The sequence below is a fragment of the Caloenas nicobarica genome, chromosome 1 (assembly GCF_036013445.1).
Source record: "Caloenas nicobarica isolate bCalNic1 chromosome 1, bCalNic1.hap1, whole genome shotgun sequence".
NCBI lineage: Eukaryota > Metazoa > Chordata > Aves > Columbiformes > Columbidae > Caloenas > Caloenas nicobarica.
The window spans coordinates 68,156,479-68,173,548 of record NC_088245.1 but is presented as its reverse complement, the minus strand read 5'-3'; the positions used below and the strand labels follow the sequence as shown (position 1 = coordinate 68,173,548).

The 17,070-nt window shown below is 38.4% G+C and overlaps 1 protein-coding gene across 2 annotated transcripts in view; it reads right to left on the bottom strand.

Moving 5' to 3' along the window:
- Nucleotides 1–17,070, bottom strand: part of KDM5A (lysine demethylase 5A) — a 49,886-nt gene that overhangs the window by 24,281 nt on the left and 8,535 nt on the right. For both annotated transcript variants that reach the window (XM_065628180.1, XM_065628189.1), the window contains exons 6-13: nucleotides 13,890–13,995; nucleotides 13,251–13,339; nucleotides 10,170–10,328; nucleotides 6,559–6,678; nucleotides 5,283–5,441; nucleotides 3,551–3,732; nucleotides 1,616–1,778; nucleotides 643–762 (exon numbers count right to left, since the gene is read on the bottom strand). In XM_065628180.1, coding sequence (XP_065484252.1) covers nucleotides 643–762; nucleotides 1,616–1,778; nucleotides 3,551–3,732; nucleotides 5,283–5,441; nucleotides 6,559–6,678; nucleotides 10,170–10,328; nucleotides 13,251–13,339; nucleotides 13,890–13,995 — 1,098 coding nt within the window. The remainder of the gene's footprint in view (nucleotides 1–642; nucleotides 763–1,615; nucleotides 1,779–3,550; nucleotides 3,733–5,282; nucleotides 5,442–6,558; nucleotides 6,679–10,169; nucleotides 10,329–13,250; nucleotides 13,340–13,889; nucleotides 13,996–17,070) is intronic.

Below are 17,070 nucleotides of genomic sequence, written 5' to 3'. Positions count from 1 at the left end.
ATTTTTCTGATGAATGAATTAATAAAATTCTCCAATAAAGGACTAAAATTCCTACTTGAAGGTAACATAAAAGAAGTTAGAGATACATAAACTACAGATGAGATTGCAACTTTGAACTCTAAACCCTGGATAGTGATAGGACACAGTTTTGACAACTTACTGAAGGATCCACATAAGCTATGTTCTGGCGTGCCATGGCTATTAGAACAAGGACTAATATGATTAAAAGGTGAAATGAGTTGGCACAAAAGGAGGAGAAAAGATTGTTACATGCCTGCCTCCAACATCCAAGTGACAACAGCTGTCCAAGACAGTACATTAATCTGTATCAAATTCAGAAAGTGGAATCACAGAAATACTAATTAAAGGTACTATGAGATGTCACTTTTTGGTTAGATCAATACTTTAAAAGGAAGACTACATGCCAGACTTTCAGTTTGAAGCTGCTTAAAATTATGTGCTCATCAAAATTATTTTGTGTAATGGAAACTCACATTAGTCCTTAACTGTTGTACCAAGGACTACAAACATAAAACATACTATGTAACATAAAAGACTACTCTTCAGATAACAAAGTCACTAACATTCTCTTTGCAAAGGTGACCTAGCAGCGACACAGCAAACATATACAAAAGAACAGACCCAGTCAGCAGTGCAGAAGTTCACAGCTTCAGCAAAGTTATATCCCTGGTTAAATCCAGAGTGATAGGCACGAGGAAAGGTCACAACAAACTCGCCAGCACACTGATTGGTCCTGTATACCTAATACACGTGAGGATAAAGAAAAAAAAAAAAAGAAAAGAAAAAGGAAAAAACCATGAAACTTGCAACGAAGTTTAAGACACATAATTACAAGGCATTTGAACACCACCTTCTTTACCTATAGAACACCACAGGCAATGTAGCTACCCCAAAAGTGGTAAGGATTGGTTCTGTCTTCTTAAAGTGAATCCTCAATTCACAGCCTTACTCAAACAAGCTGAACACATAAGCCAAGAGTTGAAAATTCTCTTCATTAATCCCAAAAGGAACATTTCTCTATCACCATTTAATCCCTTGCATCACAAAGTACAAAAGCTTGTGGAAGCACTTTATGGTTTGCTTTGTTGGGGTATTTGCCAGGGAAGTAATTCATCCTAAGACAAAAGCAAATTATAGTGGCTGCTGCTTAAAGGTCTGCAGTCAATTATGTTTGGTCAAAACCGGATTTTATAATGCTGAGATTTCTACTGAACATAAGACAAGTATTTTACTGTAAAAAGACATCAAAAGCATTTCACAGACAAACTTGCTGCTATGGCAGGGGGAAGGTTTTTTTAATTGAAAATCAAATGTAAAACAATGGACACTTGTTCTATAAGATATTTTATGTAAAAAGCCTGGCACACTCACGTCTGATAGAAGATAATTTAAATTTCATGCTGAATCTAGAAAAGATTCTAGAAAATAGCTTTTAAAAAACACCCCAAAAGTAATGAATTGAATATGTAAAGATCCACCACAGAAATTCTTCAGAGCTATGCTAAACCATTGTTACACAAATCTGGCACAGAGGGGAAAAAAAAAGAGCGCGCATAGGAGTACTTATGTGAAAAAATGCTCATGTGCTACTCACTGGTACACCGTGTTCCATCAGCACATTGGGGTTCATAATAGTAACCAGCTGATGCAGGAGATCAGGCTGGGATTCAAACAGCTCGGGAGCCAATTCCTTCATCACATCCTCCAGCTGCTCTGCGGCATGAGAGGGCACGCCATACCATGTCTTGGGCTCTCCCCTAACAAAAAGCAACCACAGTAATAAACACACTACTTAAAAGTAACAGTGCCACCCAACCGCAAATTACACCTCAAATCTAGCACTGCTGTCCACATGAGCCAAATTATTTTACTTATAGACACAAAAATGCCTTTAATCAACAACCATCTTCTTCAGGATATATCATTCTAATCTGAAAAATCAATTACACTAAAACACAATTATGAATGTACCTGACAAGAGGTTTGCCATGACAAGCCTAATATGGAAGATGATTCTCATTAACCATGCTCTAAGGGGATAAAACAGGCAATTCTTTTCCTTTAGGAGGAAGAAAGTGAGTTGAACAAATAAAACCTTATCCATCACAGCTAATGTTTAGGAGAGAAGAGATCACAGTACTCCCTACACTCAATTAGGCTTGGAGCAGTCCTATTCCTGAAACCAATGGAATAGCCTACCAGCTAAGCAGAAGTGGAAAGAATAAAACACAAGAGAGTGCCATGAAATATAAGCAATTCTTCTAATATACATAACCAATTAGTGAAAAACAGTAGTCCACTGGACTCTTAAGATAAAAACTGACTAATAACATGAATTACTTAAGTATGAGAGAAGAAAGAGACAAACAAGATCAAAACTAGACAGAAAATTACTTGAGAACATATGATTCCAGTCCTGTCTTAACCAAAACGAACTGTAATGATCTAGTATCTATAGTGCTGAGGTTTATTCTTTAATTTTACTTTACTAAGAAGTACAAACAGTAGTCTGCTGAAATATCTGAAACTGCTTACATAGTACTACTTAACTGTATTAATAACCTTGCTGCCAACCATCCCAAAAGTTAGATGAGGCAACGTGCTACATTTTCTGTGGTTCCTACAGGCTTCAGTGACACCTGCTGGTAGGACACATTAGTAAACCTCAGGAAATAACCACTGCTCTCTCTGCATCTGGGCTGTGGGAATTCACCAGCCCACACAAACCCCTCACATACTGATCTAGTCAATAACATGCTGAGGACAATATCTGAACTGGAAACAAAATCTCCCTCCTGAGCCCATGGATCAGATCTTACCAGCAAACATGCTCCTGCAGAAATGCGCAATCCCAGCCAAAACGCTATCAACCCATCCTTACCAAACGTACAACAAGCTTTCTATTTGGAAGGGGTGATTCCCACAGTTTCCCTCACCATCCCCCCTGCTCCATCCCCTGTGACTGAGCCTGAGGAAGTGGCAAGACTGCAATGCAAACAGTTCATCTGCTGTGACGATTCTTCTCAAAACACAAAAGCTGAACACCAGAAAACTTAGAGGATTGTGCTGAAAGTCAGAATTACTTTCAAATTTCTCTTCTCCTGAACAGGAGTATTTCTGTGCATCCATAGAGCTGCTGCTGAAGTGTCAGCTCTGACGCCTGAGGAAGCCACAAGGCAGCAGCCTCCATTTCCAGCATAGGGGGATATCAACTTTAAATCATAAAGCAGTGAACTGTAACTCAGTTCAAAACCAAAAGTTTTCTTAGAAAATATGTGAGCCTGTAAAGCATGATTTTACAATTACACTGGATTTTTGGCAAAACAAGAATATTTCGTCAGTTAATGAAAAACACTAAAGTGCTTAAAACAATATTTGTATTTGCTTTTAATCAGCCTCAGCTAAGAATATGGAACACTCATCACATTTAGCTTTTTGGTGAAAAATGTCATCAGTGTGCATAGGCATTTTCAAGCAGAATTTTGAATTTCCTAAAGGCAAACACATCAGCGCAAAGGAGAGCCCATACCAATGCAGGTAGTTGATGGAATAGCTCCAGTGATCTTCAATATGCCAGCAAAATGAGGAAAAGCACATCCCTACATACAGCCAAGGTACCTTCATGCCAGAGATATCTGCATTGATGTGAGCGAGGACTGATTGTTCTAGAATTGGCATGTTATTCAAGTTCCAACCAGAAAGCGCATAGTCCTGCCAAAAAAAAAAAAGGAGAAAATTCTGAACAAGTCAGAAGAACAAAAGGACACCAACTCCAGAAAAGGAAAGTATGAAGGGAAAGATCAGCCTATCAATTTCTATAGTAGACAGTGGGGTAATATTTTGCAACAATGAAGCATCAAAAACTATGAAATAATTTCTTAAATACCTTAGTCAGCAATTAACCAGACTAAGAGTTAAGGCCAGTCCTGGTATTTCAACATATACAGCCCATCTTCTTTGGATCAACGCTTATCTACTTAGGCTTTGATTTTTTTTCCCCCAGTTTATAGGTTTCATGCTTTTCTAGTGAAACAAAATACCACCAACACTAGTGAAAGAACAAAAGATAGAAGTCTTCAATAAAATAAGATAACTTAAGATTGTAAACGATTCAGTGAATCTTATGTTATTATTTCAGCTTTAAGACCTGCTTTACTGCAGTGGTTTATCTTGATCATCTTTATACATTACTCTAGAAAGTTCTCTCTAGAGAAAAAATTCCTACACACTCATTTCTCAGAAGACAGTTAAGCAGTTAAGCAATCCCATCTTCACTTTCAAATACAAACAAGTTGTACAAAAAAAGAAAATCCAAACAGACTGCCTTAAAAGCTCACTACTGTGCTTCAACATTAGTCTACTTTCCACCTTAAAAAAAGCTGTTAGCACAGATTCAGTCATTTTAGGCATATCCCACACTTGCTGAGAGGACTCATCACACCCTCACATCAGCCACACATTCCACTGTTTCCTTTGCTCTGACACTATAAAGACAACACAGTAAGTCAGACGACTTAAGTGATCTGGCTAGAAAATATTTTTTTTAATTACTATTTTCATATGAATAGATCAACAAGCAGTTCTGACCCACTAAGCAGCTACACAATCACTGCATGGCCAACAAAGGCACAGGTAGGAAGGTGCAGGTATGGGTGGAAGACACTAGTGGGCAGGATTACCTCTTCCAGTGAGCAACATAAATTGATTTGGGGCTGTGTAATCACAAAACCACACCTTTATTCTAATTTCCTCTGAATTTAAACATATAAGCAGCCAGAAAATCAATATGCCACAGTAAGGTCTTAGGAAAAACAGGTAACATACTTACCAAGTGTTCTTTATAAAATTTGCTATAACAGGCTGCTGTATCTAAATCTTTTCATTCTTACAGTATGCACAGTCAGAGAAACAAGCTAAATCCAATTAGTTTGTATTACCTATTATGAACCTCCTAAGTCTTATCAGTCTTCTCATACTTGGGCATACTGTAACAATTTGCACATCTTTGCCTGCTAAGATTAAGTGATGTAAACCAGGTATGACTTAAATCATGAAAAGCAGCTTAGCTATCATCAACCAGATCTGTAAAAGAACCTAAAATATCAGTTTAACGCCCTGCTTAAAAGGAATGTTAAGTGCACGCAAAACCCTTAAGCCATTTCTTCATGAAAAAAATCCACGCTGATTTCTGATCTAAATTCTTTATGTGAAATCTTACACAGAATAAAGAATCGGCTCAGTGTGCATATCCTGTTCCTCACCTCCTCCTCTGGCATCAGCTTTCGTCGGCCATCCTTCACCGGGAAGCCACTTCCAAAGTCCTTGGATGAGATATCAGCCCCATATTCCACAATGACGTCTTCTTCTATGCTGCTCACCAATCGCCAGAATTCTTTTTCTACGAGCTCAGTGGGAACCATCTGAAAGTGGAAAAGATGTTAGGGTGTGTGCAGATAAGACCCAACATAAAAGTTATCATTCAAGCAATAAATCATTACTAATCCCCCGTGAATTTTCAAATACTAAGGCCACTGCCTTTCTCCCCTCCATCTTTTCAAAGTAATATAATTTGATCTGTATTCCTTAATAGTGTCTGTAATGTTAACAGATACAGGATTCCATGTCATAAGTGAGGGAATGAAGAAAAAATATAGGGTTACCAGAAGTACTGCTAAAAAGAAGGGGGAAAGGAGACAGAAGCCGAGTAGCAAACAGAATGACACAGCATGCAAATTCCAAACTATTTCAGAAGATAATGACCAGAACTTCTGAGTAACAGCAAGGAAATTCAGATAAAGCATTGTATTCAAAAGTGTTGTCTTCATACAGCTCATTACAACTCCTATTTATATGCATTTATTTATGAAGCTTATTTGTAAAATAAGCTTTGCTCCCTGCTCTGCTCCGTGTCCTAAAGTTGTATCATAAATCAGAGTCCTTAAAAGGTAGAAGCTTTAGCAAGAACACCCGCAAGTTACCAAAGAACCCCGAGAGGAAAAGGAGCTTGGTGCTGCATGCACCCTACAGGACAGCGAACTTGTGGAAGCATGCCAAAGCAGAAATGCCAGTTTTAAAAATGTTGCTGAGATGTAGAACACAAAAACAGCCCAATTATCAGACAGACTCAGCCTATTGATATGTCTACAAGGAAAGACTGTAACAGGCAGGAAGACAATGATTTATCCTCTCAACAAAATAAACCAAGACAAAAGCCAGAGGAAAGGCAGGAGAAAAAAAATCCTTTGCCAAACAAGAACAAGATATCTAGTTCAATTAAGCAAAAAGGGCAAGAATTTAACTGGAGTACGGCCAATAATGTATACCCTAACAAGCAATAAAGCCGTCTATCCATCACAGGAAAAGGGTGAAATGAAGATGAAATGAGACCGGATGCCAGAAAGCTAAATCATTTCTTCACATGTTTGAACCTTATGATATCTCTTTAAACAATGCAAAGATGTGTCTGCAAAAATTCAGGATCAGCTGAGGCTCTCTCCTTTTCCCCTACAAGGAATCGCGACAAAAGTTGAAACTCACATGGACTGGCATGTTGAAATAATCAGACTTGAAGTTATCAGCCATTTCACCAAAGCTCTGGAGAGTATATTCCCTGACAGCTTGTTCAAATCCAAAGGCCTCACGGGGTTTGTTGCATTCCTAGGAGACAGAACATAAAAATATTTCTCCCTGCAGCAGATTATGACACAGTTACATTTTTAGCAAAAAAACCCCAAACCTAGTGTCCATCTGAGGCCTTCCCAAAGTCAATAAGCTATCAGTTTTGAGTGCTTTTCTCAGCTGAGGAAGTCTGACCACAACGGAAACAACAGAATTTTACAGAAGCTAATCTAACACAGTAAACTCCAACATTACACACTTCTGTTTTCCTGTCCAAAACTAAGGTTCATCATCCACTGCTGCCAGCCACAGACTAATACAACACACATGAAAGCAGCTTAGACAGCCATACGGCATTTCTTAGGCTAGATTCAAGCACCTGCAAAACAACTGCACAGGAACAAACTCTGCAAGTGCTTCAGTCTTATCAACTCAGCAAATCATCAACTGATTTGGTTCTACAAAAGTATGTAGAAGAGGAAGAAGGAAATCAAAACAATGCAGCATAGCTAACAAAGGACATGGTCCACCTGACAAAAAAAATCTACAAGTCTTCTACTGTTCTAGCCCAAATTCATCCCAAGAGTGCAAAAAATACCAGTTCACATTTCACCTCTTGTCCTCACCCTTTTCTACAACGTTCTTTTCAGATCCTTTGTGTCTGACACAATATTTATGGATACAAGACATATTTGAATACAAACATGACTGTACTGGGTTTGCAGGTTTTGGTACAGGGTTGGGAGGGGGCGGCTATAGAGGTGGCTTCTGTCAGAAGCTGCAAGAAGCTTCCCCCATGTCCAACAGAGCCGATGCCAGCTGGCTCCAAGAGGGACCCGCTGCTGGCAAACGCTGAGCCCACCAGTGACAGTGGTAGCGCCTCTGGGATAACAGAGTTAAGAAGGCAAAAAGTTGCTGCACAACAGCAATTGCAGCCAGAGAGAGGAGTGAGAATATGTGAGGGAAACAACTCTGCAGATACCAAGGTCGGTGAAGAAGGAGAGGCAGGAGCTGCTCCAGCTGCCAGAGCAGAGATTCCCCTGCAGCCCATGGTGCAGACCAGCTGTCCCTCTGCAGCCCTTGGAGGTCCATGGTGGAGCAAATCCCCACCTGCAACTTGGGGAGGACCCCACGCTGGAGCAGGTGGGTGCCCGAAGGAGGCTGTGAGCTCCATCCCATGCTGGAGCAGGCTCCTGACAGGACCTGTGGCCCTGTGGACAGAGGAGCCCAGGCTGGAGCAGGTTTGCTGGCAGGACTTGTGACCCCGCAGGGGACCCACCCCAGAGCAGTCTGTTCCTGAGGGACTGCACCCCATGGAAGGGAACCAGCGTTGAACAGTCCATGAAGAACTGCGGCCCATGGGAAGAAGCCACGTTCGTGGAAAACTGTCTCCAGTGGGAAGGACCCCATGCTGGAGCAGAGGAACGGTGTGAAGAGTCCTCCTCTTGAGGAGGAAGAAGCAGCAAGGACAATGTGTGATGAACTGACCACAACCTCCATTCCCCGTCCACCTGAACCACAGGCAGTGAGGAGGTAGAGAAATTGGGAGTGAAGCTGAACCCAGGAAGAAAGGAAGGGTGGGAGGAAGGTGTTTTAAGAATTAGTTTTATTATCTCAGTATCTTACTCTCATTTCACTGGCAATAAATGAAATCAATTTTCCCCAAGTCAAGTCTGTTTTGCCCATGACGGCAACTGGTGAATGATCTCTCCCTGTCCTTATCTTGACCCACGAGCCTTTTGTTACCTTTTCTCCCTCCCCTGTCCATCTGAGGAGGGGAGTGATAGAGCAGCTTTGGTGGGCACCTGAAGTCCAGCCAGGGTCAGCCCACTACAGTAACACAGAACTATCTGTCAGTCAGCTGTTCGGTCATAAAGAAACAGGACTAGAAAGGAATTCAAAAGATCAGTAGTTTCTTTTTCTTCAAGAGGAACTATCCTTAGCCTATGCCCAGCATTTATCAAAGTCGTTCTTAAATGGAGCCTGCAATGTAGAATCTACAACATCTGTAAACACTGTCAAACAAAGTTGACCTGAATACACATGAAGAGCCCTTACCCTATTCTTCCTAGCTCCTGTTCCAGCACCCTGCTGTTAACATTACATTAAGCATCTGTGCACAATTAACATTTAAAGTAAAAACTGAGGCAAAAAGTACTACTGAGCATTTCAAACTTCTCCTATTTGTTTACTCTCCATTACATAATATAGCTACATTTTTTCCCTTCTTCCTCTTACTTCCAATGTATTTCCAGAATTTTTCAAGTACTGTCTGTATCATTAGCTAATAACAACTTACTTGGCACCTTAACTTTCCCGATTTTATCCCTACATGTGTATTTTTTCATTGGGAATAACCTATCACTGCTTTTACTGCTCATAGTAATACTGCAGTTTCTCATGAGTTTCCACATTCTTAAATCACTGCAGTCACTCTATTTACTACTAGCCGAAGTTTGCTAATACTCCTTCATTGCTCTCTCTTAAGGGAACAATAAACAAGCAGCTTAACCCACTTTGTGAGTGGCAGCCCAAAGGGTTAGTTGCATCTTTTCCCTTGCCTGTAACTATGAATTTCCACCTCTCTCACAACAGCATTTGCCTGAGTTCATCTGACAACCTAATCTCTCTTCGTGGAGGGTCAGAGAGCAGCGAGCTGATCCACTTCACCATGTGGCTGCACAACTACTCATATACCACCGTAAAGAAAACAGCAGAAGCCCACAGCTGGGAAGGGTGTGGGGGATGTGAGGGGAAATAGGCAAATACAAGTGTGTGTGCAACTGCCTCTTTTGGAAAAAACACAGTCTAAAAAGTTAAAAGACGATCACAAAATTACAGCTTTAAAAAGAGTAAGTTTTTTTCCTCTGAATTCTAGAACTACCAATTTCCTGAGCTTGCAAAACTTATTTTCTTAAGACAAACACCAAGCTAATCAAGTGATGTTTGCTGCCTTCAGGCTGTTGACCAGTCATCTCTTAGAACTTGGTAGCTCTTCTTTCGTGAACAATGAAATTCTACTAGCTTCCACTTTCAGAGCCCAAACAGTTCTTTTTTTAGCCTAAACCAAATCTAAAACAGCTACGGATTTTTAAATTAGTTCTTTCACTGTCTGCTGCCAGCTATTCTGAACAATGCCATAATGACTTCCCAATAACCAAAGCTCCCTGTTATGCTCAAAACACATACTTTTATTACTTCCTAGTTTACAAACTGTCTCGCTGTTATGCTGAAACACCTATCACCTACTTCTCACCCTAACGTACCACTACCAGCTTATCAAATTGAGTTTCAGCTCTCAGCATACAAAGGCCAAAGTTTTAGCTGCCATGTAGCAATATAACAAACAGTAGTTATGCCCAGGCATAACAACCAGGAACAGCTGGAGTTTCACAGATCATCTTGACAATATTCCAGGCAAAACTACAGCTTCAACCTGGATGCAATGGCATTGAGCCAAACTGCTCTTCTTCTGATCTTTCCAGGCACACAAGTATACATACAAAGCTTGAGTAGTTCTGGAACTGTACCTCAGCAACGCACTTCGGGCACCTCCAGTCACCCTTGGGTACATCAGGTAAAGGAGGAATCAAGCAAAAAGTGTGATAGCTGTCATCACATCCATCACACAGTAGCAGTTTGTCCTCATTATTTCCTCTGCCACAGAATAAGCAAACATACAGATCAACCTGTGGAAAGAAAAAAAAGTTAAGAAAAAGTTTTCCCACCTAGAACCTGTCTTCCTTAAACTAAGGAACAAAGGATGAAATTGTGAAGTCTGATGTATGAACATCAACAGAGTCTCCTCTGGTTTTTAAGAAAAGTTGATAACGAACAACTATGCTTCAGTTTCCCATAGCAGTAATACATGATGGGCAGGGAGACTTTGGGTGCTGCAAAATAACTACGCAGTTCAGTTGGACAATTATTTTCTACGTAACTCAAAGCAGCATCTCATTTACATTATTCTAAGGCAGAAGAGTATGTTACTTTTTTTTAAATTTCATGCTCTCCCTTCCCTTTGGGTCTCTATTATAGAAAACAAGTCAAACTAAACCCCTAGAAAGAGCACACAGCTGAGGAATATCTTCAAAAACTATTTCAGAAAAATACATGCCACCACTTAAAACAGTACAGTGATTACCTTTGCAATGGAAAAGAAGAGATAACAAACCCCACAAACCTACAGATTTCAATCTAAAAATCCAAGGGGAAGGGAAGGAACCTGCATGTAAAAGTATCAACTTCTTTCTCATTTTCTCTAAAACAAAGGATAAAACTCCAAATGATAAGAGAGAAGTATTAAACTGAATACAATAGCAAATAATTTTCGCAGGTGTCTGTCCAAGATAATCACTAAACAACAACAAGACTGACTGGGAGATATTCTCAGGGACCAAAGATAAAACCGTATCAACGGGTTTCAAATTTTCTTTGCTGTTGCTTCCTGTATTATTCAAAGCACTTTTAATTTAATATAAACATTTAATATAGTACTGAAGATCTGTAACATAATCTATATGAAGAAACTTTATCACTTTAGCACAGCTAAAAAAATTATATTATGCATAAATTTTTAATAACAACACGAACTTCCTGAATAACACTTGCTCCAAACCCTGCTACTACTCCCGTCAGTCAGTAGGCAACTCAGGCTACGCATATTGCCTTTATGCAGCTCAAAATAACACCAGAATTGGGGTGCTTGGTTTTTGGGGGTCTGTGAGTTTCATCAAGATGTCACAAAAATGCATGCTTTTCAGCTGATTAGGCTCACACAGTTGTGTTAAATATTTGATGTCAATCCCATCTTGGTTACACCAGCCTAGTTAATTATGCAACTTCCTAGCTATGCAATAATATATTTCTTAAAAAGATTGCTCAGGTTTCTTAAGAAACAATTTTTTAAAATAATGCAGTTCTATTAATACACACCATTTTCACTTTTTAAAAAAATCCACACACTCAGCCTCATGGAATATCATGTCTGTCTAGAACACTGAACTAGTTGCTTTTGTTGCAAGTATATGAAATGGAGAGGGTACCCTTAGCAGACATTTCCGGGTTCTCTTCCCAAAACTAAAAATGCATTAAAATGGCAATCATAAGAGGAGGCTATGCTATGATACTCACTAGTTACCTATCACTGATAACACCTTTTTCTCTCCAAATTCATATTACCATATGCAATCTTTTTTATGTCAGCCCAAGTGATGATTTGTAAACTACAAAGACTGCATTGAAATACATATTCACAACAATCTGTGATTAAACAATAAGCACAAATAAGCCTCCTAACCATGTAACAAAACACAGTAAGACTATTAAGATATATAACTACATTTACAGGGGTGGAGGGGGGGCGGGGAGAGAGGATAAAAAGGTGTATTTTATTTCATAGCTAGCATTTCACGAGAAGATGAGGGAGAGTACAAACAAAACTGCAGAACAGTACTTTTCAGATAAAAGTTATATATGGCTAATGTATGAACTGGGCACTTCAAAGATTGCTTTCCTTGAAGATCTCTCATCCAAGTAAAAAAGAAGTGTGGAAACAAATGGTACTAAATTACAGACCTTCACAAGATTACAGTTACAGCAATTCAGTTCCAAAATAGCAGTTCTGTTGCTACAGTATTTTAGTTTTATCTTATAAATAAGAGTAAATGGAAAGAGTAAACAGTTTTCCATAAAGAAACAGAGACTGAATAAAAGATTTTTAAATTAAAGCATACCTAAAACGGTCACAACACTTACAGAGTCTAGGAACACCATATACTCAGAAATAATACCACAATTAAAAAAAAAAATCAAGTCGCACAAATTCTAATTTAGCTGAAATGGCACAATGATCTGTTTTTTTAAATACCCAACTTCTCCCACTTTTTTTTTTCCCCAGAAGGCATTTCTACATATAAAAATATGATTACTAGAGATTTTTGACTGCCTTGGCATTCTATGGTTGAAATTTAAAATGAGCTCTTTTAAGCGTTCTCAGGCTAAGAAAAAAAATAACAGCTAAATTATTAGTACAGGGTCTAAAATAAAGCATGCATCTTCATTCATGGTTGCATACACATGCCAAATTATTACACTTTAAAAGTAAAATGTGATGTGCTACGAAAGACATTAAGAACAACTATATACTGCTATTCCATGATCAAACATCACAGTGCTAAACATTTCATTTTTCCCCTTAGGGGTTTCTCTTGCATGGACTTGTATAATGACTAGTTTAAACTCGGAACAGAAAAGACAGGAAAGCTGGAATTGCTAAAAAAAAAAAAAAAAAAACCTCCCGAAGTAATGGAGCACTTTAAAATATCTTTTAAAGAAGAGAAGTAGTATTATATTCGTTCTACCAAACCCATGATCTGCAAGTACCTTCACATTGCAACATTCTTCCTGTCTGAAAGATTAAAACAGAAACCTAGAGCATAAATTATTTTTCAAAATACTGTTCATTCTTCCCATAACAGTATCATCTGCTGCAGTGTCCCTACATTTGTCTACTTTTGGGGAACAGGGGGATGTTTTAGAAGAAAAAAAAAAATGTTATAAATCAATGTATCTCTTATTATCAGAAATTGCAACAAAGGAATCAAACTTACAAAGTTGACAGAAAGAGTTCCTTTGCGTTGCCTCATCTGCATTCCAAATGCTTCTGATCTGGTTCCCTTGCGTCTTCGTGTCACCTCATCTTGAAAGAAAATAAAGTTAAATGTTATTAATATCACAAGATAGACTTAACTTGCAAAAACAACACAGATGTCCAGCCTGGTACCCTGCCTTTTGTATCAGAAACTACCTGACAATCCAAAGAAAACAAAACTGCCTTCTTATACCTGGCCAATCTAAAATAAACAGGGATTAGGAAAATGTATTTTGCTTATCCTCACAGGTGATGCCAATTGCCTCAGGAAACAGAGTGAATTACACTGATAATTTGTGCACTTAGCTGATAGGCTCAGTTCCAGCATTGCCAAATCCTGTTTTCCCTTCCAGTCACTCAGTTCATACAACAGCTGCTTAATTGTTATTGTTACTATGTAATACATAAAGAGCTGAAACTATGCCAAGTTACATGAAGCACCCTGTAAATCTCTCTTATGAACGAAACCCTAGAATACTTAGCTTTTTTTTTCCAGTTATAATGATTTGCTCACTTCTTAATGTTGTCTCTACAGACACGCAGAAGAGATTTAACAGCCTTTTTACTTTACATAGCTATAATCCCAAACTTTAATTACCCTCTTTATCTTTTGCTCCCAAAGCCAGTCCCATCATCTTCGGTCCAGCTCCGAAGATCTGCAGCTTCTTCAGTTCAGTATTTCTACTCATTTCTCCTGCCTCCGACTAAAAATAAAAACAAGAACCACATCAGCACAAACCATCAATATTTCCCCTTCAAGTCTCTTCGTAATTTGTTTACATTGCATTCTCCCACAACATCAGATCATCAAAAGAAAGAAAACAGAGGCACGAAAAGGTAAGATTTTCTGTTCCTAAAGCCAAAGAACAAATGCAAATGAAATAAAAGACAGCATTTTTGTCCCAACTTTCCCCATCATTTCCCATTTAGTTCACAGATACACTCTTTCAACAGGATTTTTTAATCTGCTTCCTTGAGTAGACACATACACACGACACTAATGAGTTCCAACCTACTTCCTTTGGCTTGGCTGCTCCTGGGCTTATTTGTGATGAAATGTTATGAGTACAAATCTTGAAATCACAAAATCAGAGATGAAAAGACCCATGAGGACACAGCTCCATGGCCCCTGCCAGTGCTGTTTCCTAAGGCATTCTGCTCAACTGAACTTATTCTCATTTCCCATTACTCACCTACCTCATTTTCCCACATCATTGCCGCTAACCTAACCGCAAAAAAGAACCTCCGTGTTCTGTTTTTACCTGCAATGCAATTACGTTAGTATTTTTCTTTCTGCTGCCTTATACTTTGAACGCCCTTTATAAACTGATACAGAAGGCCACTAAATTCTCATCATTTGCAATCTTCCTCCTGAGATTTACTCATCTTTTAAGATCTTGGCAAACCCATCTAATTCCAATGAGGGTATCTTCAAGTAACTTACTAAGGATACCTCACCTGTTCTTTTCTACAGAGTTATGGCCTGATGTATCATATATGAAAAAAGCTCCCTTAGGGTGACAAGCATTCAGTTTTTAATCAATAAACAAACAAAAAACCAACCTTCCCAAAAAGTGTTTAAAATACATTCAAATGCACTCACAGTAAAACTTAAAGAAAGAAGATTATTTCCATTTATTCAGCACATTTATTCTTGCTTCCGGAACACATTAAAAGAGATATCATTTCCTAGACATTATTACTCTAAGGAATTTTTAGTAATATCTAGAATCCCTGTTCCCACTGAACTGTGTGTGCAGTATGCTAACCAGCGTCTTTCCAAACTGGTTATTGCTCATATTCTAATTTTGAACATTCATGAATTCTATGTTGTTATTATATTATTTTCACTTTAGATGTATGTTGCCAACTTTGTAAGTCCGCTCTGAAATTGCACACTAACTGGCAATCTTTTCTCATAAATTCCTCATTTTTTGGCTAACAAGCCTTATGGAAAAAGAGGTTTTTTTCTGTACCGGAAAGCCTGCCACCTGGAGACTTCATAGTCCCCCAGTTCCCATTTGAAATTCATTAACGGCTCATCCATTCTCTCGACTAATAGAACCTGACAGAATCAACCCACATTACATTTCTCAGCACAGCACAATTTCCCATAATTTCAGAAACATTTCTGAATGATCTCCACAATTTCTCTCTCCTGCTATTGTGACCAAAGACAATCTTCCCAATACCTGAAAAATACTTTTACTATCATATTTACTAGAAGTAAATCATTAATGTGCAGCAACCACTCTTCAGTTTTACAGATTTACCTGGATTCCACTAAACCTAAGTGGATTCAATCCATTCATGCTTGGGTGGAAAAAGCTATACAGTTTTCAAAAAGAACAGGTTGCATATTGAAATTGAAATGCTTGGTTTTTAAATCAGATTCCTACATAACCTTATGAACACTGCCAGGATATTGCTAGTTTAAGTTGTGAATGCCAAAAGCATTCAGAAGCCTCAATGAGCAGTCTTTCTGTGGTGTCCTTTAAGACTGTTTAAAAACACCAAATTCAAAACTGTGAGCACACAGAGGCAGAAATCCTGCATTCCTTGCCATTTTCTCATTGGTAACAGCACAAAACTCCTTTACACTTTTGCATTTTATTTTTTCCATATAACAAAAAGCAAAATGAACTTGATTAAACTGCAGTTCTATTCTCAGCTCCTCTTTTTCCTGAAGGATGCAGGCTGATATCTTTGTTTCTTTTACCTTCCCAAATGAAAGAACAACCCAAAGGGTTGTATATGGCCAAATTGTAATAACATGATCCAGTTAGGCTGGATTTACACACTTTTTCCTGTTGTTCTCTCATCAACTTTGAAACATTTGAATCCCCACCCCTTCACCCCCAATACAAAAAACAGAGCAGTTACAAACAATAACCAAAATATATATGCGTTTGGGGCATTTATCAGCATCTCCCAGAGCTCTTTTGTTTCACGCAATTGTTCCCATGGAAATAAACCTTTCAAATTAAAAAAAAATGAAGCTTATTTTATAAATTCTGTTATTCTGAAAGCACACAAATCTGTAGAAGAAACCTGAAAAAGGGTACATTACTTTGAATTCATTTTAGTTTTTCAGAAAATTCTTGCATGTTGAGTTAATATCATTTAGAAAGACAGCGCTTCATTATTTTTTGTTTCAGTACTGCATTTCTCTACCAGAAATCATGATGTAATCTCATTAGACAAATCCCTTGCCAGTTAAAATACAGCCTAACAGATCATCTGTGAAGATATAGTACTCTTTCCTAAGAAAAAAAGCATTCTCCTAAATTTAACCTTTCCTTAACGATATTCTCCTTTCCTAATCTGAATTCATTCTACTTTTTGTTGTCCTTTTCTTTTCGAGCCTTTAGTAATTCAGTTGCCCTTCTCCAGTTTTCATTTGTGACAGCCTTCTTCAGAGAAAAAGGAAAGAGAATGAAGCATTAACTTTCTTTTTGAGTAGAATCTCTCATCACCAAGCTATCTTCTTCCTATTCAGAGACAATGTATTCAACTGACATTTGATTGTAGCATCCAAAGCCTCCCAACCCATCTTTCACAAAGGAGAATTGTCATTCCATATTGTCTTTCATTTTTCACTTTCTCTAAAAATTCAAAAGTTTGCTTTTCGACAGTCTGCCACTCCCTCCTACTGCTGAGGATCTTAGTTCATTTCTGTAATTTCTGATTATTATCTTTATGCTCTTTTATTCATAACCTATTCTTCAGTAAGTTATCTGCAAGAAGAAAATGCAGAGCATTTTTGGAAAGTACTTTTA